The 24,865-nt window shown below is 42.8% G+C and overlaps 1 protein-coding gene and 1 long non-coding RNA gene across 5 annotated transcripts in view; one reads left to right on the forward strand and one right to left on the reverse strand.

The window, feature by feature from the left end:
• The window catches only part of asb7 (ankyrin repeat and SOCS box containing 7), a 22,135-nt gene extending 9,230 nt beyond the window's left edge, over positions 1-12,905 (forward strand). For all 3 annotated transcript variants that reach the window (XM_050052945.1, XM_050052960.1, XM_050052952.1), the window contains exon 5: positions 6,909-12,905. In XM_050052945.1, the coding sequence (XP_049908902.1) occupies positions 6,909-7,048 (140 nt within the window). In that variant the 3' untranslated portion in view covers positions 7,049-12,905. The remainder of the gene's footprint in view (positions 1-6,908) is intronic.
• The window catches only part of LOC126395578 (uncharacterized), a 280,183-nt gene that overhangs the window by 118,475 nt on the left and 136,843 nt on the right, over positions 1-24,865 (reverse strand). The window lies entirely within an intron of this gene.

The following is a 24,865-nucleotide window of genomic DNA, read 5'->3' on the forward strand; positions in this document are numbered from 1 at the left end:
TTAGTGATTTTGAGGAGGGCGGTTTCGGTACTGTGTTGAGGGCGGAATCCGGATTGAAATGGTTCATATAGTTCATGAGAGCGGAGGTGGGTTTTGATTTGGGAGGTGACAACACGTTCCAGAATTTTTGACAGAAAGGGAAGGTTCGAGATGGGACGGAAATTTGAGATGACGTCAGGGGGGTGCTGAGTTGAGTGTAGATGGTTTTGATCTTTGATTGAAAAAATGCCAGGAAGGAGTTGCATTTGTCAGTTGTGATGGAGGAGAGGGTGTTGTCACAGGGTTTGAGGAGTTTATTGACGGTGGAAAAGAGAGTCTTGGGGTTATTGGAGCCAGAGTGAATGAGTTGTGAGTAGTAGTTGGACCGGGCGGCAGTGAGGGCGTCTTTGTAGTTTGAAAGGTGGTCTGTATAGGCATGGAGATGGATTGTGAAACTGTTTTTTTTGTAAAGTCTTTCAAGCTGGCGCTTACAGGTTTTCATGTGACAGAGTTCACATGACCAGTACAGGACCTGTACTGCAGCCAGCCACCAGGTGGCGGTCAAGATGTTTCGGCTTCACTTTTGGGCAGCTGTCATGGCGTCAATCTTTATGTTCAGTCTATGGCTGGTATTAATGTTTTTGTCCCACAAACTGCCTGGTCCCCAGATAGCTAGCTGTTAGCAGATGACATGTACACTCATGCATTGTTGTGGTGTGAAGTTGTTTGGATGAATGGTTTTTGAGAAGCTCAATCTGACCGTTCAGGGCAGGCATGTTTTAAACCGGCACCGCACTAGTGAAAAGAAATCTGTGAGTATGGATGGGGTGTCGAAAAGTATCCCAAGTTTAGGACAAAAAGTGATGGAGCCTTTTATTGTAAGATGAGAGGAGGAAAAAGTCGAGAAATGTAAAGAGTGAAAGAGGGCTGCTTGCCAGCACAAGGTTCTAATGACTACTGTTCAGTCAGAGAACAATCCCAGGGTGGAGGAACAGGAGAGCACATTACCTGAAGCATTATGATTTACAGGGAACAATGGCTGCATTCCTCCGCTGCCCCCTGCACTTTGATATCAAAGATATCAAAGAGCTGTGCACTGATTCAGACAAGCCCTTTCAGAGACTCCAAACCCTCAGCCAGATCACATATCTGCTGGGTTATTGATTACACCTCTGCCTCCTGGATTAACTCATATGCCATGAAAGGCTTGTCCCACAGTATGACAGGCGCACAGCTCCTTTCAACCGCTGCACACGTCAAAGACTGCACCATGCACAACTGCGCTCATACAGAGATTACAACTTCAAGCAAAATCTCAGACATACTCCACCCAGAGAAAGTGTCACATAGATATCTGTGTCATCTTTGCCATTAAACTCCAGCTTTGTGATCTGCAGACTCCATGAATCATTAAAAAGGCACAATGCTGCCTCCCGTAGAGCGTGCAGTGATGACTCTGGCAGCCTGTCCACCTGAGGCTACAATGATTGTATTAGCTGCATAATTCCTATTCTCTGTGGGGAACTGGGGGTGTTTTAACATACTGGTATTGACGATAACGGTGATATTTAAATATGAAATATCATGTTAATAATTAGGGATGCGCCGAATATTCGGTAACTGAATATATTTGGCCGAATATTGCAAGAAAACACACATTCGGTTTTCGGTGGAATAAGTTAAAAGCAAGGCCGAATAATAGAGGCGTGTTTTGATAACGCAATCAAACAGCGTGCCGTGACGGGCGGAGTAAAATGTCGGCAGTGTGGCAATCCGTCCGTCACCGCACTCGCATTTGCGACTAAAAATAGTTTTGTGCTAGCAAAATAAATCATTCAGCACGCTGTGCGAGCAGCCTACAGATTTCAACCAGCAGCAGAAACAAAAGGCGAATCCCACCGATTGTGGGTTGAACGGGGGTCACAGACACAGACAGTAATGTATTCCTGTCAAATACGGCGGCCATCGGCTTACCGGTGACAGACACGTCGGCTCCAATAATATCCTCTTCTTGGCGTCATGACTGCCCAAAAGTACCTGAACAGCCGAGCCAGCCGAACACAGGTATGTGACGTGTCAGAGGAGAAACGAGCCGTTCACGGCCCACAAACCTCACCGCACTTTAGGGACTGTTCTTTACTTATGAAGGGACTTGTCAGGGGAGGAGGGTGGCTGGTTGATTCTTATTTTATTTATTTATTTTATTTTGATCCCCCCTATGTTAATCACTTATTGATGCTGTTTTTGAAGTATGAATAAGTCAATAAGTAATTTATTCCATTGAAATATCATTGATGTATTATAGAAAAGTGATTTATCTTTTTATAAATGACAAAAGGCACATCTGCCTCATTTTCACTGTGGTATCGTGATACTACTCAGAACCATGATATTTTCATTGGTATCATACAGTGGATCCCAATATTGGTACCCTGACAACACTAATCTGGAGGGGGTTCATCTGGAAAAACTAATGAAAAACTAAACAACGATATTCAGTATTTGGTACTCGGTATTCGGCCAAGCGTTTAATATTATTCGGCTTCGGCCACAAATTTTCATTTCGGTGCATCCCTAGTAATAATACACATATGATAATATTGGGTAAATTATCCAGTGCCTCTGAAATCATTTACGTTTTTTTACGTTCATGCTGTCTCCCTCTCCCCACCCTTCCTCTAAGCCTGACAAAATCTACTTACCGTACAGTTTATGGACTTGACATTGATCATTTTGCTGACCTCAGTATTGTCCGTTGTGTTTACATGAGAACATCACCAATATTTTATCACAGTGGTTCCCAAGTGGTCCACGTACGGGGTCCAGATTTCTCTTTAGTCATTATTTTAAGTCCACACAGTTTAATATATTCAGCAACTTGCGTTTGGCCATCAAGCTAGTTTACTGTCTCTGCTAAGTAGCTGTCTGTTAGTCACTCACTCTACAGGAGGAGACATAGCCCTTCAAAATAAAAGCACTGTGCTGCAAATTCACTGTACTTCAAAATAATGTGTGTTTTTTGTACAAACGACACTTTCTTGAGTCACTTGCGGTCCATTCAGAATGGACCTGCGACCCACTTTTGGACCGTGACCCACCAGTTGGGAACCACTGTTGTAGCCAATGTGATACCTGAATAAACAACAGGGTTTTCTCGACCATCATAACCCTTGGGCGCAGCGATTCTTCCTTTTTTTCCCTTTTACCCCGGCCTACTTTTGCAGTTCACAGAAAAATAAAAGGACACTTCAAAGACAACACAGTGGAGTTTACTGGTAGCCTGCAGCTGCACTTTTGGAGTGAAAGACAGTCGTGATAGTCGTTAGCTTGCTGACCCCTGGTAACGAGCCAAAATGTCAGTCGTTTGTATTTTTACCCTCCAACAACTTCATCCTTCACTCCGTAAATCCACCAGTAAACAGCCTGGATTATGGAGGTAACTGCAGTGTTCCCAAAGCTTTGCTAAACTTGTCTATTAGTCGCAAGAGGCATCACTTAGTTTTGGTTTTGTCGGCCAAAATTTGTATTAAGTCTCAAGCTGAGTAATTTTGGGCTTCTCCTCTAGAGGTACTACAGTTTGATATATACTTTCTCACATTAACAGGTGTTAGATACTTCTTTAAAAATAGGTTTAATATTTGTTCATATTTCAATTCCAGTGTTTGAATATTCTTCTTGAAAGTTCATTGTTCCTTGAAAGGGTGTATTTGCGTTATTATCAGGGTGTCGGGTCCTTAACAAGTCTTAAAATGTCTTAAATTCAATTTTAAAACAATGAGGCCTTAAAAGTCATTAAATAGTCTTAAATTTGAATTTGTGAGGTCTTAACTGCTACAAGAATTTTAACTTATTTCATTTCTACATCTTTTCATTTCTTTTGTGAAAATGAGTGAAGCCTTTCTTTGTAAAAGTCCACATTTCTAACGTTACAAATCTTTTAAAAACTGTACCTGTTGGCAAAATGTAGATCAACCTAACTCACTCTAATAACCATATTCATACATAACACTCATCTCTGCACAAGACCACATATATACCACTTACCTGCGATGCTTAAATAAGTTAAAACATGATTTGTCTAAAAAAAAAAACCTGTCCTAAATTTGGTGAAAAGGTGTCTTGATAGGGTCTTAAACATCATTAAATTTAACCGTCTGATACTTGTTGACACCCTGATTACACTATTATGTTGTCATTTTGTCTTAAAATGACAACAACATCATTTATCACAATTATTTCTGGGAAAATGTATCACCCAACAAAAGTACTTATTGTGACAGGTTAAATTTCATCTTTCATATTTTTTCCCTGCGCTGTTCAGCTGTGTTGGTGTTTCACATCAGGACCGACAGCACTGCTACCATCTCCTGAAAGTACCTGGAACTTTAATTTAATGTCACCTTCTGCCCATATTTATGGAAACATAAACAAAACCTGTCATGTGACAATATTTAGATGTTGTGTTATGTTTTCCGAACTTCCTGCAGTGAAAATGGCATCATTGTAGCCATCTTGGTTTTTGGGCTTTGTGGCCAAATAGGTCATGAATTCATAGAACAATAAACAGTAATAAACATTGAACACATTTATCAAAGTATTCTCTATATTTTCAGACAGTTTGATGTTTATATCGATGGGTCACTTTAATCAGATCATAAAAGTGTATATTTTCCCAGATGTGCTGCCATTGACGATGACTGAGATGGTAAATTGTCAAGCAGTTGTGTTATGTTTTATCCACCTATCTCAGCATATTGGTGTTTGTCGTGGTGGAGGGAGGGAAATGTCCATAGCAGAGGAGTCACTGTACCCACATCAGACTGATAACACCCCCCCACACACACACATCACTTCCTGGAATCAGGGGGATTTTCCCAACTCTTTGCATCCAGCTGATAACAGAGTGGATATTGGGTAATTTGGGATGCTGATTGTCTGTGGAAGGCTTTGGGAAAACCATACGGCTAAGAGAGGAACATTTGAGCTTGATGGTGGATGTACAGCATTAAGATGTTGAGACAGCCCTCGGTAACAGTGTCTTTTTTTGTTAGTACCATTAGAACATGCCAAAGTCAGACTTTTTTTATGACTGGGCTTTAATGCTTTTAGTTTTCCATATACTGAAACTCATCTTTTTAAACCATCTGTGTTTGAAATGCTGGGCTGTTAGTTTTCATCATGCAAAAAAACTCATTGACCAAATTTTTTCCATCATGTGAATAATTATTTTGTTGAGGAAGTTAGGACTGAGAGAGGGGAGGTGATCACACATCTCTGTGTTTAACTATGAAGACAAACCTTTTAGAAACATGAATTTGCTCCAGTAACTTCGGTGTAGACGCAGCTGTGAGTTGTACCACTGATAGCAATTTTGATATTCAAGGGTTTGAAAATGTGATAAGGATGTGTCTGCTGATGTTCATATTTTCAACAGAAAACCGTTCTTGATATTAAAGAGTTGTGATAAAGATATGTACCGAGAAGGGTATTCTGCTCACCTAATATTTTCTCTAATATCATCAGTTAGCTAATCTGACATTAGCTAAGGGCGTAACGTGCCCCAGTTTAAAATTTTTGAGACACTTAAAGCTATAGTGCGTAACTTCTACAGGTCCGTAAATGTCCGTTTCACCCAAGCCACTACTAGAGGAGATGACACAATGCTGATTAAGCCGATCGGCTCCTCTAACATCTTGCGGTATTTTTCAGTATATATAATTTTTAGTATGCGTGTCGACCGGCGACATTCCCGCGCTGGTGTACAGGAAATGCTTCCTCACAACAAGAAGGGAGGGGGAGGAAGAGCGGAGAGTGTCATAGCAAGAGGTAGAGCGCAGGTAGAAAGAGAAAGCAACATGGTGGAGAAGCGGCCGAGACACAGTTCAGAAGTGGATCCTACCACAAAGGCAAGTGTTACTCTGTGTACGGTGTGTGGCGACTGGCAAGTGTTACTCTGTGTACACGGTGTGTGACGAGTGTTACTCTGTGTACACGGAAGTGCCGCCGGCTTATTAGTTGTAATAACGCATTATCTGCTGGGAGGCGACAGAAGTTACGCACTATAGCTTTAAATTTCTCTGGTGAAAATCAGATCAAGTCATTGTTTTTTAAGTCTCAAATCATTGCACTCAACCGAGTAATCATATATTTAATTAAATTAAATTTGTTGGAAGCTCTTGTGTCTTCGTCAGAGACTGAAAAAATAATGGACATAGTTACCGTGACATCACCAATTGGTTTGTGGACTCCAGTTTTGAAGCCTCGAGTCCGGCATATTGGTCATCGCTGTCTTTTTGTTTTGGAGTCAGAAGTGTCCATATTTGAACAAGAGGTTGGAGCTGTGGAGGAGCGAGGGGGGGATCTGACTCACAGACTGTAGCAACACCTCACAGACAGACTGACGCATAAAGCGGCTTGCCCTTAATTATGCATACCTTAAGTCTGAATAAAATGTAAACGGGTGAGTTGTGTAAAAATTCACCTCTGTATCGTTGTCATGAATGTTGTAATTAGCTACAGAGATCAAAAATGGTTTTATATCAGGCTATTAACATGTTACTTTCTGCTGTAAAGTTGGGCTTTTTAAATCTGAGTGTCTATGACTGACCTGCCTCTGGAGCCAGCCTCAAGTGGCCATTAGAGGAACTGCAGTTTTTGGCACTTTTGTGTTGTAATTTTTGACCCGCATGTTTTGCACACTGCAGTTACTTTTTTAAAAAGTAATGATTAAGGTGTAAAACGACCCCAACACTGACACATTTACACACTTATCTTCTTGTTATTAACCAGCCATCATAAATCCCAGTACCCACTTATCTGCAATAAGCTAAAATCAGAGGATAAATTTCTCCCTCGATGTCTCAGTCAGGTATACTGATTAGCTCAGGAGTAATTCCAATGTGTTCTAACTGTCTCTGTTCTTCTTTCAGGACAACCTCGGACTCTACAAGACTTGTGTCGAATAAAAATCCGTAACTGCATTGGCCTTCAAAGCTTGAAATTGTTGGAGGATCTACCGATCGCAAAGGTCATGAAAGACTATTTAAAACATAAGTTTGACAACGTGTGAAGGCAACAACAGCAACAACAGAAGAGGAGACGGTGACTAAAAAACTCTTATCATTTATAAAGACTATGCAATCACTGTGCTCCTCGTCTGGAAGAAATGTCCACAGCTCTGTTGTGTACATGCGTAAGGATAGCTAGTCCAGTTTGGTCATCCAGTTCAAGAGTTCTCCGCTCCTCTTCCCCATTTCAGCCTTTTTTTTAACGGTTACAGCAGCAGCTGAAGAGTGGAAATAAATCCATCTCATGTGAGCAACGGTTGTGGGAAAAAGAAAACCTCATTTGACAGATAGCATTGTTACCACAGTTAGCATTATTACCATTTATGTTCTCACTGAACAAATGTGCATGTCCCAGACCCCCCGCCCCCCCACCCTTTTTTTTTTTTTTAACTCAACTAAAAGAAAGTAAATTGATGCACTAATGATGATATGATAATGATGATCCTTTCTGACTTAAAATCAGCAAAGTGTTGAGCTACCTGGACAATGAGAGCTTTAAAGAAACCCACTCCAAAAGATACTCTCTGATTTTGTTTTCGCACCCAATTAGTGAGTGTTGTTACCCAAATAACCTGGTTCCAAACCTCTAAGTCACCATCCACATCTCCAAATTGTTCAATGATTACAAATCAGATAGCACTTGTGTTGTGCCATTGACAACTAGAGAAACATTTAGAGAAACAGTTGACCAATCAGAGCTAGTTAGCTATGTAGGAAGAGAGAAGCAGTGTCACTTTGTGCAGTGTGAGATGTGGACAGTTGGTCTGCAGAGACTGCAGTCACCACAACATGTAAGATAATACTCTAATATCATGAAAACAAGCTCACTACAATTAAGAGCAACTAAAGAAAAATGTCCGATTCATCTTATCGTCCAACATTGAGTGTTGATTGTTCAAACCATGCGTCTGGTCTAAATTGAGCCCCAATGTTCAAGGGATGGTTTGGATTTTTTCTGCGTGGGGTTCTTTGGGCTTCTCATCCATAGTCAGTGTATTACATCCAGTAGATGTCAGTAAGCACGCCCCCAGTTTGGAGAAGCAGGCTGGAGTTCAACACAGAAGCTAAGTAATGTGCTGCTGTGGCAGGGGACAGCAGCAAAATGGATTTTAGCCTCCTAAAAAAGACAATATTGATTTAAGTGTACGCTGTATTGACAGTATTTTCTCTGCTTTACCTTTCTGTCAGACAGCCCATTCTGATGGGGAAGCCTTTAACAGCTTCAGTTCCCATCTGTGCTCTCATCAAAGCCAGACTCCTTTGACAAAAACAGTAATTTTGGCTTGCTGATCACAGGAGCTGCTGGTCCACAGCTGCCTCAATCAGTTAGTTAGTTTGTGTTATTGTGTGACTTGTAGATCCGACACAGTAACACAAACAAACTAAGTGATGCAGCGGTAGAGCAGCAGCTCCTGTGCTCAGTTAAATCACTGGTTCTCTCAGTGGAGTCTGGGTTTGATGAGAGCAATAATGGCTCCATTTCCTCATCGGAAAGCACTGTCTGACCCAAAGGTAAAGCAGTGAAAATGTTTTTTTCTGCTGCTCCCTTCCACAGCAGTACATTTCCTAGCTTCCATGTCCGACTTCAAACTCTCAGAACTGGAGGCGTGCAGAGTAAAGGCACACTGAGCCCGAAACTTTCGTCCATCATAAAAATTTTCAGAAGAGGTTTCTGTGTTTTTTGCATCTGTCAGAGCCTTTAGAGAAGTTTGACCAAAATTCAGTGAAGAAAACGTGGCGGCGGGTCACAGCTGTGACAAGACAAAGGAACGTGGCGCACAGAATCACATCATAACTTAGATAGCTACTTTCAGCAGGTCAGATAGAAATATTCAGGTGGATGATTATGATGAGTGGAGGATGTGGACAGCTGTGCCCCCTCATGCAGCTGTGGTGCCAAATGAAAAACAGGGAGTGAGTGATGTCAGTCAGACAGGTAACTCCAGTGGAGAGAAGCAAAGGAGGAAAGGAAGGTGTTAGATAAAACACATCAGAATCAGTGTGCGAGGTTTCTGTGTGTAATCTTTTTTTTTTTTAGGATGATGGATTAAAAAAACGGACTCAGCGTGTAAAGGCCTCGACATCTACTGTATGTGACAGACTGACTGTGTAGACGTACCTCACACAGCCCCACTTCAAAAGACCCAAACTATCCCTTTAAATTCTAAAATCAGCCGGGGGGAATAGGTCGTTAAAAGTGGGAGGAATGAAATGAAGCAAAATTCAAGTTTGATTATCAGGCTACAAAATGTCTTCCTAGCTCACTGCTGATACTTAAGAATTGACCTGATTTTAAAACATCAACATTACACTGAGAGCACACTTTGAGTTTTAGGGCTGCCGCTGGGTGCTGTAACAAAATCAGGGAGTATATCTTTAAAAAAAAATCATATACAGGATTAGATTTTCTCAAACATTGCTCACACGTTTGTTCTTCTTTTGATGTGCAAAAATAACTTGCACGGATCATTTTTATTTTATAAGGACACCAATAAGAATATGTCATGCATTTGAAATGATTTTGGAATTTAAGTTTGATTTAAGTAATTATTTGATACTACCAGAGTGATCTTCGGTGATCGACTATAAATCAATCAATTTCTACACTATATGTAGTACATTTCAGTTGGAGTAAATGCACTGTGATGGAGTTATGTTCTGAAAGCATCACATTTACTCTCTGAAGCAGCTGTTGATAATAATAAGGTCTGTTTTGGATAACACTGACACAATCGTTAGAAGCTACAGTCAATGTAAATATGTTATGTACAACAGATATTTTTGTAGAATTTATTTAAGCAATGATCTCTGGTATTCTCAATGTATTTAAAGTTTGGAAAGTATTGTGATCTGTTTGGTGTGACTCAAGTATTTTTACTTTTATGTGTGTCTGAGTTCTCTGTTGTACAAGAAATAATTTGGAATCAATATTTCATTTTTACGGCAGACATGTTGGGTGCTTTCTTACAATTCATTATCTCTTGCAGGTAACTCTGTCATGGAGATTATACTGTGAATTTTTAATTTTGACAGTTCAAAATAAAATGTAGGATTTGGGGTCTAAATAACGCCAACACCACAGGAAATATTTTTCTCTTTGTCTCTGCATGTGTTTAAAATTTGTAGTGAAATTATGTGGCACCTGAAGTTGGTTTTCCTAAAATGTTGTATTCACGAGTTCATTCTAACATCTGCATTAACATGTCAGTGTCATTTTATATTTAAATTAGCAGGGTTGTCTGCAAGTTACTTTAAACAAGACTAACAGGCAGTGAATGGGTTACTATACAAACATGGGATTTGAATGTGAAGGTCAACGAAGATGACAACCTGTGTCCAGTTTCAGGGGCTGCATCCGTCAAAATCTGCCTTTCAAATCTGAATCCAGTACAAAAGATTGACAGGACCAGTTTAAGTTTTTAAAGGCTTCCCCAAATCTTTTCCCTGAACATGAAGGACACTGTCAGTGTGTCTTTTGTGTTCCCACACACCCCATTAACACTCATTTATACTCCCTTTACGTACGAAAATAGATACGTCTGTTTCAAACATTCTAAACATCACTGCTCTGATAGTGCCATGCGTCATTTATGTTGGCACTGATACAGCCAATAGATGGTACTAGAGGGCTGAGTCAAAAGTTAAACACGATAACAAACAAGGCAACGGCTGCGATGTCAGGCAGGTGGTTCAGTGAACACCAGCAGAAGTGAAAGCTAGCCTGTAGCAAGACAATAGAAATCACTGAAATCACCAAAGATTTCTACACAGTTAGACAATTTACCGGTCATCTGGAGTTTGGTGGAAATGTGATCCCAGGCCCAGCTTTGCTTGTGGTTGTCCTTTTAAGTTGCTAGCACCATATCTCTGGGTGTTTAGACACAAATATTATCAGCTCCTCCATCGTTTCTTCTTTCTGCTCCCGCGATCCCCACTATTTAGTCGGCCAAAGCCCAGTGGCAACCACCAGAAGTTCAATGTGGTGAACTATGTGCAGCAACCCCTTTGTAGCCCGACCGCCATGTTTGAAACGGCTTCCCTTCCACTTCCACTTAATGACTAGATGCACCAACCACACAGCAGTGTGAGGGCCTGTATGTATGACGCGTCTTTAACCGCCTGGAAAATGCCAGGTCAGGCGTTGGGCACTCTTCGGGGCTGCATTTTTTTTCGCCCTCATATTCTTTGTTTTCAGTGTAGATGTTGATGCTCACAAGCCTGTTTTTCAAGGCCCAATGGCTGCACCCTAAGACAAACTGTTCAGCTTTTAGAATGCAGCATGTGCTCCACGTCATGTGACAAAAACCAACCGATCATAGCCGACAGATATCTTTGGCTTCTTTTGTAAATATCAGTCTGATAAATACGGAAAAGCTGATCATCTTAGTGCAGTGCTGCAGCCTAGCAACAGGCATCATATCACAGCCTATTTACCTGAAATTCTGAGTGCAGAGCTGATCTTCTTCCAGACACTGTGTGTAGGCCTTTTGTTTGAGGGACTAAAATGATCAACTTTTCCGTGTTCATCACAGACTGATATTTACTGAAGACGGGAAAGATATCTGTTGGCTGTGATTGGTTGTTCCTTGTCACATAACGTGGTGCATGCTGTTGAAGTTGAACTCAGCTTAGTCTCTAAATTTGAGGGCGCAAAAAATGCGGCACGTGTGTGGCCCCTGAAAGAGAGCTTGCTGAACATAGTGAACCCGCCGGCGGGGGTAGGATTGGTAGCACCCTCCCATAAATACAGTCATGCACCCTGGTGAAATTTCAGAAAGATATGAAAAATTAGACACCACTCAGGCCTACCGTGCATGCTTGCATGAGACAAACAAATCGAGGACCAAATTCTGACATACCAACCAATCAGAATACAGCACGAAATGACACAGAAAACAGCGTCCAACGCATTGTAAGTGCCCATAAACATACATAACTACCACATTAGCGAGCGCTGTCTAATCTCTGTTCGGTGCTACTTTATACTGAATTTTTTTCTTTAAGTATCAACGCTAAGGCTGAAGGGTTTTTTTTGCTGCATTTTGAAAAAATGATTTCGGTAGATTTCATATCTCTGCTTGCACATCTTACCTTTTTACATCTAGATTCAGCAAAGCTTCATTGTACAATCTGACAACCAAGATTTTATGTGCGATTGCTGTTTTCCCCTTTATGAGTGTAGGGTGTCTTCAGGTGCACAGGTGCAGCCCAGTAACTCTCAGTCTTCCCAATGACACACTTTAAGGCTGTATCCTCTAAAAAAGGCAGTTGCTGAAATGAAACTAATCCAGTGAGTGTTTGTTTAAATAGCCAATATGATTATGAGTTTTGTAATGTTTGTATATGGCCTGGGTTTTTAATTATTGGTCCTGAGGTAGTTTTATTAACGTCTTAAATCAAATTGATTTGACTGTAATTCTTCAGATGATCTTAAATAGCTAAAGTCTGGATGCAGCCCCATCTCTTTCAGCTCACTACTCGTGTTGATAATGCAGTGGTCACACGTGAGAATAAAAACTGAAGGTTATATCATCATGTTAGGATGTCCTCCACCACATCTCAGTTCTGTTTTATGCACCATGCTGTCCATCTTCCTGATTCTGGATTTGATACGATGCCATTTTGCAGCAGTAGTTTTGTATCGCGTGTGAATGAGTTTGTCATCCATCGACTGCCTTCTCCTATCAGTTCCTCAGCAGACTTTGGTCGTCACAGTCAGGGAAACACTTCATACATGTCTTATGTGGCTATCAAATGGCTGTAAGTCTTCCACACCATTAACTACTGAATGTACAGAATATGCAGATTTTCAAACGTAAAAAAAAAACAAAATGTGTGAATAAACTGAAGTTAACGTTTCGAGGTTTGTCGGCTGTTTTGTTTCTTTTGGTGTGTGTTGGATTTACTGTGAGAGCTTCAAGAGGAAGGAGATGACAGGCTGGTCCTTTTTGATAACAGCTGTTCTTTGTAATTTGCGTACTTATTAGAGGTCAGAGTCTGAGTTTTATACAAGATGCATGCGATCATTGAATGCAACAGATCGTTCCTAGCACTATTAATAACACTGTACTCACCATCTTAATATCAGATCACCAAAAAGAAGACAGACAGAAACACGAGCAGTCACATGGTTAAACATATTTGAAAAAAAAAAAGAAGGTAATTCATTTTTATTACCGAAACTACTAGTCATACAGATCCATCATAGTTTACAGACCTAGTTCCCGCAACTCAATCGCCAGAAAAATTGTTGGCATTTCACATTTAGACACTCAGACCTTTAGGATTTAGACACAAACACCACTTGGTTACGGTCAGGAGAAGATCATGTTTTGGTTTAAAATGCTCTGTTTGGGTGGCACAATCCCGGCAGGAAATGCAGTTATGTTTCCGTATGAAACAAACGCTCTTCAGGCCACAATCCTGGCAGAAAAAAGCAGAAATGCCTTGGATATTAACAGCTTTTCGAGCCATTATACTGGGAGGAAAAGTAGTGATGTTTCAGTAAAGAACGACATCTTGTCTCAGTTATTAACAGCTTCTCAGGCCACTAATGCTGAAAGAAAAGTAGTGATGTCTAAGTGTACAAAAAACAGTTTTCTGGATGCAATCCTGGGAGAAAAAACAGATATGTCTCGGTTAGTAACAGCTTTTCGAGCCACTATACCGGGAGGAGAGGCAGAAATGTCTCAGTTATTAAGAGCTTTTCGGGCTTCTACACCAGGAGGAAAAGTAGTGATGTCTCGCTTTAATACAACTATTTTCATGCCTAACAAGCCGCTGGAAAACAGCAACAGGTCACTACAAAACACCCACGTTTACAAAATGTACAACGCTAACATTTTCTTCTGGGATGGACTGGGCTGCGGTACCCTGAGTGTGTTGGTTGTGGACGTTCTGGGACGTGTCAACTTCAGCCAGTTACATGCATTGTCTGTTTTCAAAATACACTTCTGTTTTCACAGGAACTGTACAGTTTGCATACAGTCTCTTTCAAAATAAAAGCACTACATCAACCGTTTTCAACACGTCCTTTACTAACTTTTGCGGTGTTTGATCTTGCGGGGATGTAGCCATTTTTCTGCCATGGTTCGCGTCCTGTAGGGGATATTTTTGTGGGCGTGTTACACCAAAACATGTTTCCCCCCGGCAATATTTTTGCAAGTGCACCGTTGCTGTGGCACCGCCCGGAACGACTGTGATTGGTTGAAAGAAATAAAACCAGCCCAGGCCGTTTTTTTCTCCAATCTTAAAGTGAGAGCCGGCCCAGCCAGACCTTTCTTTTCTTGAGAAAGGTCTGGTGAGCGAGACTAATGGTTGCTTGACCAATCCACCACCCTTTCTGCCCGTCCCACTCGGGTGCCGTTACACTATAACTGCGAGCAGCTGCGTATCATGCTGACGTGAAAGGGCGGCTTTTTCGTCGACGTCTGATGCCGGAAGTTACTGACAAAGCGGCGCTATTCGACGACTTTGGAGTGAGACCAGGTTGGGTCATTACATGTGACAATGTTTGAGCAACATTTTGCAGGGGAAGGTCAGGGGGCCACTGGCCTGTCCCTGGTAGGCCTGTTCAGGTATCCATTCATGCATCTAGAGAAACACACATCTGTTAATGAGTTTGTTGTGTCTGAACGTCATTCTGTGTGGCGTGTACACTACAACGTCCTCCACAATCTGCTCAAGGCTCAACTATTCCGCTTATTCATCCTCATAACATCATGTAATCAGCTCAGCCTCTCTGTCCCACTATAACCACTGGATTCCGTAGTTCTTCTAGTTTCATAGGATACCAGTAACTAGCTTCAAAACTCAACCTGCTACAGGCTCTGACAGATAGCAATGTCCGCCATGATCTCCGTCGGTCACATGGGTCTCTTATCATTAACACACAACTATAATCCTCGGGGGCTGTCAGTAGTGGACTGTGACTGTTAACCAACCTGTGCGGTGCAGACAGGAGAAAATATATATTTTTTATTTTGGGTACCATTTGATTAAAATCAGTAATACAAGTGTCATTATTTCAATTTCATTACATATTTATTACTTTTTGGAACCCTGAGTCAAATACGCTCATATTTTGGGACTGTCTGAGTCGGATGTGGAAGATAATCTGACACTACTTTCTTCTTCCTGTGTGGAAAGTACATATCATCAGATAATAATCACCATCCAGCCTGTTCAGGTCATTCCACTCGCACTGGCACAGCACCAGGGTGTTACCTTTCAGAGGATAGCAGTGCACATGTGTGTGCCTGCTCAGCTCAGAGCAGCTGTCACAGTTTTCATTTATGCATATTTAATTGCTCACGCCGCCCTTCACCCAAATAACAACATATAAAAGCAACAGGAAAAATCAGAACGTGGTACTTTGTCAAGCATCTCTCCTGAGCGCTGTATCATTTTACATTTTCCCTTTCCTTTCTTTATTTCCCCCTTCTTCTTTTTTTTCCTCCGGAATGCTGTTTTAAAAGAGCTGGTTTCTGCTTTCGCCTCCATTTGTTCTCAGCAGGACTCAGTCAAATACTACCCAGAGCTGAGGTGACCCAATAGTGGCTGTGATATACTTCTGTCTTACTTTACCAAACATAGGGTGCTATCGCTGAACAGATCACTGGTAGCATTACATGATAAAACAATGCCATCCCTCTGTGGGCCAGCAAGCCCTCAGACAGTAGGAACAATAGCAGCTTTGTCAGGAGTCTCTGCAGCTCTGTGTGCTGTCTAAAAATATCTAAATGCTTCTTCCTCTCCTACCTGATATGGCACCTCCATGCTGTCCCACCTACATCAAATATGTGGACATTTCCCCTGTCATGGGTTCATGCAAAAACATTTATGCAGCTCCATTAGGTTTGTGTGTTTGCAAAGTCCTGAAGGTTTCTTGGTAATGTAATGTGAGACAGGGAGCTCCTTTCTCCAGGCCACATCAGAATAATACACTCTGCCAATGTCTTTCTATTGTGTTACAGGAGTACAGACCTGTTGGTATAATTCTCACGGTCTGTAAAAAAAAAATCATGGAGAGGCAAAAGCAAGACAACCCCCAGAAAGTTTGGTCTTCTGCTAGTGTCCTTGTCACTACTGGGAGCATGAGGCGCTACCTGCAGCCCAATCAGGTTGCACAGGTAGTCCAGCTCCTCCAGGATGGCACATCCATAAGATTGTTTGCTGTGTCTCCCAGCACAGTCTCAAGAGCATGGAGGAGATACCAGGAGAGCAGCCATTACACGAGGAGAGCTGCACAGGGCCGTAGAAGGGCATCAACCCAGCAGCAGGACCGGTATCTGCTCCTTTGTGTGAGGAGGAACAGGAGGAGCACTGCCAGAGCCCTACAACATGACCTCCAGCAGGCTACTGGTGTGCATGTTTCTGACCACACTGTCAGGAACAGACTCCATGAGGGTGGCATGAGGGCCCCATGTCCTCTAGTGGGACCTGTGCTCACAGCCCAGCACTGTGCAGCTCAACTGGCATTCACCAGAGAACACCAGAACTGGCAGGTCCACCACTGGCGCCCTGTTCTCTTCACAGATTAGAGCAGGTTCACACTGAGCACGTGACAGGTGTGAAAGAGTCTGGAGACGCTGTGAACGTTATGCTGCCTGTGACATCATCCAGCATGACTGGTTTGGCAGTTGGTCAGTGATGGTCTGGGGAGGCAGATCCTTGGAGGGTCACACAGACCTCCATGTCAGAGCCAGGATGAAATCCTCAGAGCGAATGTCAGACCTTACGCTGGTGCAGAGGGCCCTGGGTTCCTCCTGGTGCAGCGGGCCCTGGGTTCCTCCTAGTGCAGAGGGCCCCGGGTTACTTCCTGGTGCAGTGGGCCCCGGGTTCCTCCTGGTGCAGCGGGCCCTGGGTTCCTCCTAGTGCAGAGGGCCCCGGGTTACTTCCTGGTGCAGAGGGCCCTGGGTTCCTCCTGGTGCAGCGGGCCCTGGGCTCCTCCTTGTGCAGAGGGCCCTGGGTTCCTCCTGGTGCAGTGGGCCCTGGGTTCCTCCTGGTGCAGCGGGCCCTGGGTTCCTCCTAGTGCAGAGGGCCCCGGGTTACTTCCTGGTGCAGTGGGCCCTGGGTTCCTCCTTGTGCAGAGGGCCCTGGGTTCCTCCTTGTTCAGTGGGCCCTGGGTTCCTCCTGGTGCAGCGGGCCCTGGGTTCCTCCTTGTGCAGAGGGCCCTGGGTTCCTCCTTGTTCAGTGGGCCCTGGGTTCCTCTTGGTGCAGCGGGCCCTGGGTTCCTCCTTGTGCAGAGGGCCCTGGGTTCCTCCTTGTGCAGCGGGCCCTGGGTTCCTCCTTGTGCAGCGGGCCCCGGGTTACTTCCTGGTGCAGTGGGCCCTGGGTTCCTCCTTGTGCAGAGGGCCCTGGGTTCCTCCTTGTTCAGTGGGCCCTGGGTTCCTCTTGGTGCAGCGGGCCCTGGGTTCCTCCTTGTGCAGAGGGCCCTGGGTTCCTCCTTGTGCAGCGGGCCCTGGGTTCCTCCTTGTGCAGCGGGCCCCGGGTTACTTCCTGGTGCAGTGGGCCCTGGGTTCCTCCTTGTGCAGAGGGCCCTGGGTTCCTCCTTGTGCAGCAGGCCCTGGGTTCCTCCTTGTGCAGCGGGCCCCGGGTTACTTCCTGGTGCAGTGGGCCCTGGGTTCCTCCTGCTGCAGCGGGCCCTGGGTTCCTCCTGCTGCAGCGGGCCCTGGGATCCAACCAAGTTGGATCCGCCTGTGATTTTAATTTTTTACTTTGATTTTTGGTGTGATTTTGAATCCAGCCCTCAGTGGGTTGATGATTTTGGTTTCCAGTGACCCTTTGTTACGTCATTTTGTCCTCAACAAATTATACAATATACATGAGTAAAGACTTTCAACTTGAAACATTTGTTCATCAAGATCTGACGTGGGATTTAAGTGTTCCCTTATTTATTTTGAGCAGTGTAATCCAAAGCTTCAGAGGAAATGTCCTCACAGACACTGAGAAGGAGCCGAATTCAGAAGGTTCAGAATACTAAGGTTTATTATGGTAGTGTTAGATCATGAACGTGATCTACAGATAAGAAAAACACCATTTTGTTTTGCTTGTATTTTATGAATCTCTAATAGGATACCTTTTGCTCTAATTCTTCTAGAGAATACCTTCCTACTTTAAAACTCACATATTCAAACTGCGTCTAGTTATAATTTACTATGAGGAAAATTTTTTGAGATCACCTCATTTCAGACACACTCAGGCCTGTACGTTATTGTTGCAAGATGAATGAAACATATTCGTCCTTCAGGAAATGAGAAGGCATTCCAGGAGCTGCCATTGGCTCGTTTCCACTCGGCTTTCTCAAGGGACTCTTTATGTTATTGCTCGGTCCAGGAGACAAGCAGCTAGCAGGGGTCAGCCGTGTGACGTTTGGCCACCTTGTGCCCAACTCAGAGAAAACAAAGAGGCTCTTTCTGATGGCCTTCGTCCCCCCCGTTACCATAACCAGCTGTTCGCTGCACCATTTTATCAAGACTTCATTTTGTGGTGAAAGCACTTCACCTTCTTGCCAGATGCACGGACCACTGAGGCAGAACAGAGTGACAGAGAGGCCGCTGCAGGAATTTTCTCATGCTGGCACTGGAGGACAGTTTGGGTGGACCAACGTTTAATATCCGCAGGATGGTTGTTTTTAAGGTTTAGACAGATCTGGGGAAAACTGCCATGGAATAATCAGCAAAAACTTCCTGCTAAAATGAAGCTCAAAATAATAAATAAAAATACATAATATGCTGTCGAAATATTATCATATTTTTCAAAGGGTAAATATTAACCACCATAATTATCACACATGACCATCTAGGTCAAATCCAAAAGGTTAAAGGCAGTCTTCCTGAGGACGGGACAGGAACTGAGATTGTGTCTGACCTGCACTGATAAATGACAGACTGTAACAGAAAGGTCACACACTCACGCACAGTCATTACCCACACACACATCAAGCAATTATGAAAATCTCTGCCCACTCATCCACACACACACACTGTCCTCCTTCATTTTACACTTTTTTATTCTCAGCTTTTGTCTCTTGGTTTTATCATTTTCCAGTGTAAATGTCCAAAATGTTCAAGTGTACACAAACAGCACACTATTTTCCACCATGACACTCTACTGTTTCACACCAAAACACCACAGTGTATTAAAACTTTAGCATCACTCACTGTCAGTGTGAAAGCTGGAGCTGGAGCTGGAGCTGGAGCTGGAGCTGGAGCTGGAACACACCAGTCTGGGTTCAAACCCAGGGCGCCAAAATTAGCTGCTTGGGCAGTGTCCCAGAGTCATTTTAAAGACGATGGAGGCACCGTTTAGTGTCTGTGTTAGACGCACCAGGCTTTCTACCAACCCAAATTTAAACCTATACAGTAGACAGTGAGGGCAACAGATGTAGTTTAAAGCTTGAAAGTCTGCTCAGGATTGACTCTGCTGCTTTTCCAACACTGCTACCTTTTCAGCTGTGTTTGTGCCACTCAAAGCTGGGCACTTTAGAGCAACACAGTGCTGCTTTTCCAGCTGTGTCTGAGTGACTCAAAGCTGGGTGATTTTTGGCAACACTGCTGCCTTTTCAGCTGTGTTTGTGCCACTCAAAGCTTGGTACTTTTTAGCGACACACTGCTGCATTTCCAGATGCGTTTGTGCCACTCAAAGCTGGGTACTTTTTAGCGACACACTGCTGCATTTCCAGCTGTGTTTGTGCCACTCAAAGCTTGGTACTTTTTAGCGACACACTGCTGCATTTCCAGATGCGTTTGTGCCACTCAAAGCTTGGTACTTTTTAGCGACACACTGCTGCATTTCCAGCTGTGTTTGTGCCACTCAAAGCTGGGCACTTTTTAGCGACACACTGCTGCATTTCCAGATGCGTTTGTGCCACTCAAAGCTTGGTACTTTTTAGCGACACACTGCTGCATTTCCAGATGCGTTTGTGCCACTCAAACCTGGGTACTTTTTAGCAACACGTTGCTGCCTTTCCAGCTGCATTTGTACCACTCAAACCTGGGTATTTTTTAGCAGCATCCACAGCTTTCCTAACCTTCACCATACTGTAGCTGCCAAGCACAGAAACTGAAGAAACCAGGAATTTAAAAAATGTTGTCATTGAACGTAATCCAGGGTTTTGCAGAATTGTTTAATATTGATGCTCTTGTCTTGTCTTGTCTGTTAGTCCTAATGAACTTTTCATGACACTGAAACAGCTCATTAGCATTTGGCTCCATTGTTTTGCTCTGTTGCCTATAAGTGCAGAATATTTTCTGTTCAGAAGGCATAGATGCACTTTTATTGTGCTCACTGGTTTATAAACAGACCACAAGAATCTCCTGAAAAGGGGCCAAAGCAGGCTGAATGCCTCATATGCATGAAAGAAGACAGTTTCAGTACAGTACAAGAAGTTGCCTAACATCTCTGTTCTAGTAGAGCCAATTTAAACTTTGCCTCTATTCGTCCACGTACTGTAAAAGCCCCGAACAACAACTTTATTTTGAGGGAAACCAAACACAGAAAACAACATGACAGTTTCAAGTGGCAGATGCTCAACTCTGACCAGGCTTCCTGATTCAAATGGGCTTACTCACCAGCTATTTACAGTTCATTCGGAGCACCAATGCCTCACATGTGACTCTAGTTAGAAAATAGAAACTTTTCTTTCCTTTTCCATTCTCATCTTTGTCCACATTAAGAGCTCTTGATCTTTTCTTTTCTCTTCTCCTTTTGGAGATGCTAATTGCTCTCATTGCAGTTGTGATTAGCTCTTTTCTGTCGTTGCAATTTTGGGACACAAATCAGAAGTGTGTTTCCAACCTGATTCTATGAAAGAAAGGAGTTTGACTTTCTCTTCCCATGCATTCCTTTTAAGTTATCTTTTTTCCTAATGACAAGTTAACCACAGCGGTGTTGAAACATAAAGTTTCAACATATCTATTGCATAATAACGTGCAAATGTAATTTATTCATGGTTTGCAGAGTTGTGCAATGCCAACAGATTGTCTAGTTTTCATCTGCCAAGCTTCCTGGCCTTTGCTTTACAAATGTGGTGTGTTTAGTTTATCCTTTACCCTGTGACACCAGTTCAGGACCCCAACAAGCACTGATGATTTGGTGATTTGAAGTTAAAAAAACTACAAGGTTTATACTGGGGGTGTCGCAATATACTGGTATTGATGATAAGTAATGTATGGACTGTATAAACAGATCTCAAATTGACAGATGTATTGACGAGACTTTAGGGTGGATAGACTGCCACAGTTGCTCCAAAATAGATTTGAAAGCTTTACTAACCTATCTGCAAAGATACGGGAACAAGTAGAGAGAGATGACTGTGTCCAGACAGAACACACTGTGTGCACTAATCCAGGATCCACTCATGCTTACCCGAACAGCAGAGCGGGGCAGGCCAGCTATCTCAAATGCTGTGGGAGTCTCTCACAGAAGTGCTCTGACTTTCCACACAATAGAGCGTATTGATTCGACATGTATCCAAAACAGTTCCACTGGAGCTGCGTACTGTGCACAAGTAGCCTCTGAGAATTTCTCTGCAACAGGAGAACAGGTGATATGTCCTCTGTGGCACTGCCATTAAAGCATTGCATTTCTCAGCAGAGAAAAGCCCCAGGTGTGGCTGTTTCTGTGTGTGTGTGTGTGTGTGTGTGTGTGTGTGTGTGTGTGTGTGTGTACATTTTGGGCAACATTAAAGTAATATAAAAAATAAATGCTACCCTAAATATTAACATGTTGGCAATAATTTTTGACGATGAAAACAAAGCCTGTCGGCAGGATCAAGGAGACAATCAACAGACCAGGACTGGAGTCAAGAACATTTATATTAGGCAAATTTAGTTACTTAGTTACTTACCACTTCCTGTTTGGTGGTGAAACATGGAAACTTGATGCCTCGCCACAGTCACATAGTGTGACAAAAACTCAAGCTTTATGCAGCTTTTGATGTCCAAGATCTTGAGATGGTCCACACCAAATCTGAAGTCAATTGGATCAAATATGTAGGAGGAGTTTGTTAAAGTATGACCCCAGGAAATGGCCAAAAATGCACAAAGATTGCACAGTGAAAATGGCTGACTTCCTGTTGGGTTTAGAGTATGGCTTCAAGAGACTTTTTTGTATGTCTTAGGGTGTTGCATGTGCTTACCAAGTTTCGTACATGTTAGTGAAACCAGCTTTGGGGGCTGCTTTGTTGATATTTTGTGATATTAGCTGCTACTGAGCCATTTTTGGCAGCCAAACATGAGACCCCCAAAATATCAAAGTTTTCACCAGATGTGATGTGTGTCTGCAAACTTTCACAAGTTTCGTTAAGCCCCTCAAAAATGTGATTCATTTAGAGGAAGAAGAATAAAAATCACTTGCACTTGCTTGGGCCCTAACAAGAGAAGGACTCTCAGTAGAGTGAAGATCTCCTGGCTCTCTTACAGGCAAGATGGTGGTCATACCTTCAGTGCATCTATGGAATTAATCTGCAGATGCTGTGGTTTAACATGAGACCAAATTTTTCTATGGATGTCCATTTTTGAGCCACGACAACATCAAAAATGTGACCTGCAGTAGACTAGGTAAGGCTTGTCTTTAGCCAAGACGAATGCCAGAACTGTTTTTAGCTTTGTGATTTTGCAACTTGACTTAGTTGATCAATTGCAGCCATTACAGGTCGGTGAAGCGGAGTGAGGAGTCAGCAATCAAAAAATAGTCATTAAAACATTTTTTTTTGACCACTGTGAATTACTGCAACAATGAGAGGTCCCTAAGCATACAATCATAAATGTGCACACAAAATAATAGGCTGATTGGTCCAGTAGTATGCAGATCAGCAGCAGGCAGACAGATGCACACACACAACCAAACGCAGGATCCTCTCCAAGTTTAAGTCTAGCAGAGATATTAACTTTTGAATTTGAGTCAAGAAAACTATGACAGGTAACAGTAGTGTACAGTAGTTAGGACGGGCCCCAGTGCCAGATTTTATAGTTATCGTCACATGATCAAATACAAACTTGACATTGGACAACATCAATATATGTATTACCAACACACTCTCACTCAGACCTCGTCACATATCGACGTTTGGTCATGGACTTTCCACATCCAGATACGGTGTCAAAGGTTCCCTGGGTGTGCTGGTTGTTGATGTTCAGGGATGCCAGGTTGAACCTGTTACATGCATTGTCTTCTTTCAAATACACTTCAGTTTTCACAGGAAATTTACAGTTTACATACAGTCTTTTTCAAGATAAACGTACATGACTGGGTTTAGGAAAGAGGAACAGGATTTGGCTTTAGAATCTTACAAACACACAAACACCGCTCTCCCGGGTGAAGGTCAGTGTTTGTTGGACCCATCCACCACCCCTCACGCCAGCCCTACTCGGACTTTCACTGCCTTAACTCTCGCTCTTGTCCTTCCGTATTTTCCCGTTGTTCCCGAGTGCAATTAAATTATAACAGCGACTGGCCGCGTATCATGCAAATGTCAAAGGACGGCTTTTTTCGTCAGTGTCTGACACGGCAATTCACTGCCCATGTGCCAGATTTCAATGACTTCACAGTGAGACTAGGCTCATTTTACCTTGCAATCATCACTGCAAATCTGTATAAGACAAAAAATGAGAAATTATTCATTAAATTGAAGTTTCTACAGTTTATTTATAGTTTTTAAAGTTTCTGTAAAATGCACATATCATTTTGTAATAGATTGCTACTGACTATTTTATAAAAAAGAAACATTGGTGGAGATGGGTTTGCCTTCTCGAGGTCAGGTATAGCAGGTGACAGCATCTGTAGTTTAACATGAGTTCTTTTTTGAACACAGGCGTATTTCTAAGGTGGCAAGTTGAATCACTCGTGAGGCCCTGTTCTCTGCTTTAGAGACAACAACTCTCTCTACAAGCCCCAACCCCCAAGGGCCCCAGTCTGTATTTACGCCCCTGCCAGGTAACAACTCGTTCAACCTGCATCACATATTACAGATTTGGTTCTTTTGGTAATTGTAGTTTTAGGGGCTTCGTTTGTGCTTCTTAAACCAGCACTAGTTCTTTTACTGGATAAGTGTATTAAACAATTTTCAGAGACACCTCCCAGCCAACAGGAACCTATGTACTGATTTATTTCCTGTTGTCACTGTTCATTATTGTCTGCAGAGCTGTCACTTGTTACTAGGAAGAGAAACTGAGACAGATAAATGTTAAGATCCTCCAGCAAATAAACTCCGTCCAGATTAGATATGATATGATAACTTTATGTTCTGCAGAGGAGACTAACAGTCCCCCCACCACCACCACCATCACCTCCAGGCCAAAAGCAAGATGTAAACATTCTTCTGTTATTCAATCCTGTACATTCTTCAGAGCAGAGCAGGGATGCGGGTGATGTCTGCGCTGTGACACACTATCTACCAGACTCCCTTTCATCTCGGCAGCACTACACACACTGGGTATGAATATAGACTGTAACTCTTAGTCCGGCTTTAAAAGTGACGATGATGTTAACTATCATTTTACATCACAAGTAAAATGCTTTCAAATTAAAAGCTCTTAAAAAAGCGTAGTGTTGTGTGTGTGTGTCTGATTTGATCTAGTGGGAGTGAGTAAGCATATTAACTGTAAATGTCTGCAGTATTTACAATAGGACAAACCAGCTGAATGTAGTTAGAACAAAAAGGCCATATACACTCACCAGCCACTTTATTAGGTACACCTTGCTGGTACCAGGTTGGACCCCCTTTTTAATTCTTGGTGTCATAGATTCAACAAGGTGCTGGAAACACTCCTCAGAGATGTTGGTCCATATTGACATGATGACATCACACAGTTGCT

Source organism: Epinephelus moara, chromosome 1 (assembly GCF_006386435.1).
Source record: "Epinephelus moara isolate mb chromosome 1, YSFRI_EMoa_1.0, whole genome shotgun sequence".
NCBI lineage: Eukaryota > Metazoa > Chordata > Actinopteri > Perciformes > Serranidae > Epinephelus > Epinephelus moara.